This window comes from Alosa sapidissima, chromosome 8 (genome assembly GCF_018492685.1).
Source record: "Alosa sapidissima isolate fAloSap1 chromosome 8, fAloSap1.pri, whole genome shotgun sequence".
Lineage (NCBI taxonomy): Eukaryota > Metazoa > Chordata > Actinopteri > Clupeiformes > Clupeidae > Alosa > Alosa sapidissima.
In genome coordinates this window covers 34,653,350-34,655,849 of record NC_055964.1, presented here as the reverse complement: position 1 = coordinate 34,655,849, position 2,500 = coordinate 34,653,350, and the positions used below count along the sequence as shown (strand labels likewise).

The 2,500-nt window shown below is 43.5% G+C and overlaps 1 protein-coding gene across 1 annotated transcript in view; it reads right to left on the bottom strand.

Annotated features, from left to right (window-relative positions):
- cntrl (centriolin) overlaps positions 1 to 2,500 on the bottom strand; it is a 59,945-nt gene that overhangs the window by 15,117 nt on the left and 42,328 nt on the right. Inside the window, exons 27-29 of the mRNA XM_042100523.1 lie at positions 2,210 to 2,340; positions 1,922 to 2,020; positions 1,711 to 1,795 (exon numbers count right to left, since the gene is read on the bottom strand). Of these exons, the coding sequence (XP_041956457.1) occupies positions 1,711 to 1,795; positions 1,922 to 2,020; positions 2,210 to 2,340 (315 nt within the window). The remainder of the gene's footprint in view (positions 1 to 1,710; positions 1,796 to 1,921; positions 2,021 to 2,209; positions 2,341 to 2,500) is intronic.

The following is a 2,500-nucleotide window of genomic DNA, read 5'->3' as shown; positions in this document are numbered from 1 at the left end:
TGTGTGTGTATGTGTGTGTGTGTGTGTGTGTGTGTGTTAGGGCTGTTGGAACGAATTTCTAAAGTCGAATATAAATCGCATATTTAAAAAATCAATACTATTTGAATTTGGAAATTACTATTTGAATGTGGTGTTTTGGGGAGTTTTTTTTAATCTGTTGGCTAACTTTAGCGAATATGTGAAAACAAAATGCTTTTGTCACGTCTAATGCACAATCTAAATATGGCAGAAGCGATGGACCCACTGAGATTACCACTCCTGACCATTTCAGCAATGTGTGGAACATTTTTGGAATACCATCAGAAAACGGAAAAATAACAATTAAAACAACATTGTTTACATTAAACAATGTCGTAATCTGCAGAATATGTAGCAGCGAGCAGCCTGAGTGCACATCTGATAACACTACACCCTGACAAGCTAGGTACTGTATGTAAACAGTCCGAGGACGAGGAACTGCGCAGTTAAACAGGCAAATATGAGGTTTTTACCTCCTTCCTCTAGGCTATGTCCGGTGCTTTTGTCACTTCTCTGATAGGCATAATGGTTCATGGAATCACCGGCCGATAGAAAAAAAGAAAGCAAACTTTTCCCCAATCAGGAAATACAATAGGCATTCAATAAAGTGCTAGTGGTATGGGCGTTCATTCAGTGTGTGTGCGCATCTGCGCAAAAGGAATTGAAACCACTCAAGTTGCACAGATATCGTTGGTAGACTGAGCTTTTGTTCAATATAACAAGTCAACCACGCATTTATAGTGGCATTGGCAATGCATAAGCCAGTTTATACAGTGTATAGAGATGCATCGTAAATATTAATAATAGGCAAAATTTGAGCATTAAATATTCAAATATAATTTGATTATTAAAAATAATAATGAATGAAATTCAAATTGGGTTATGGAAGAACATTGACAGCCCTAGTGTGTGTGCGTGTGTGTGTGTGTGTGTGTGTGTGTGTGTGTGTGTGTGTGTGTGTGTGTGTGAGCACAATGTCTGTGTGGAACTGTGTGTGTGTTGTAGATGTACCTCTGAGGTGAGAAATAGGGATGTGGATTTCAGGCAAAAATACTTTCCGATGGCCCCAGCTGTGGCGCAACTGGCTGGGGCACCTGCACCGTACACCGGCGATTCCGGGTTCGATTCCCGCCCCGCGGTCCTTTCCGGATCCCACCCCGACTCTCTCTCCCACTCACTTCCTGTCACTCTCCACTATCCTGTCGCATTAAAGGCATAAAAGCCCAAAAAAATATACTTAAAAAAAAAAAAAAACTTTTTTTCGATAATCACTGAGAATTAGTCGAATATTAATTGGAAATTGCCTCGCACACACACACACAATGAGAGAGAGCGGGAAATGACCCGGGCAAGACTCCAACTCGTCCCTGTGGGCACTTAGAGCTGATTATGGTGCGGGGGAGCTGATTATGGTGCGGGGGCTTTAACCAGTTCCGCCACAGCGCCCCCAAACATTGGGGAATTTCTTTTTTTTTCATTCCTTTATTTTTGGAGACAAAACAATAATCGATAAACTACCTGATATTCTGTAATTAAATCAACTATTCAAATACTTGAAAATCGTGACCCATCCTTATTGAGAAGACATAGTTCTTCACTTTATAGTGTGCATGTGTGTGTGTGCGTGCGTGTGTGTGTGTGTGTGCATGTGTGTGTGTGTGCGTGCGTACGTGCATGTGTGTGTGTGTGTACCTCATTGTCCAGTGACTGCAGCTCTCTCTTACGTTGGCTGAGTCTGTCCTCTGTCTCCTCCAACAGTCGCTCATTGTCTTCCAGCCTTCAACCATCAACATGCAAATTATAAATTACACACTCCAAACCAGTTTGTGTAAATATGTGTGTGTGAATGTGTGTGTGTGAGTGAGTGAGTGTGTCTGTGTGTGTGTGTGTGTGTGTGTGTCACCTCTGCCTTAGCTGTTTGTAGTGTGTGTTTGTAGCTGCCAGAGATTGCTTCTCATTCTGCCTCTGATTTTGTAGCCTCTGCAGTTCCTCCTGCTCAGCACTGCAAACATACACACGCACACACACACACACACACATAAACACACATGCACACACACACACACACGCACACACGCACACACAGAAAGATAGAATGAAGGATGGAATGGAACAGATGGAATAATTCAATATGTTTCTGCTGTGTGGCATACAGTAGCTCTCTTTATGTGTGTGTGTGTGTGTGTGTTACCTGAGCTTGTTCTTGGAGTGTATCAGCTGCTTGGCGTAGTCCTGAGCCCTGGTCTCCATCTCCTCCAAGTCCTGCTGGAGCTCACACACTCTCCTCTGGGTCTCCCCACAACGGCGCTTTGCATCCTTACTCTGGACACACACACACACACACACACACACACACACACACACACACACACACACACACACGCACACACACAGAGACACACACAGACACACACACAGACACACACACACACACACAAAACACACACACACACACACAGACAGACACACACACACAGACACA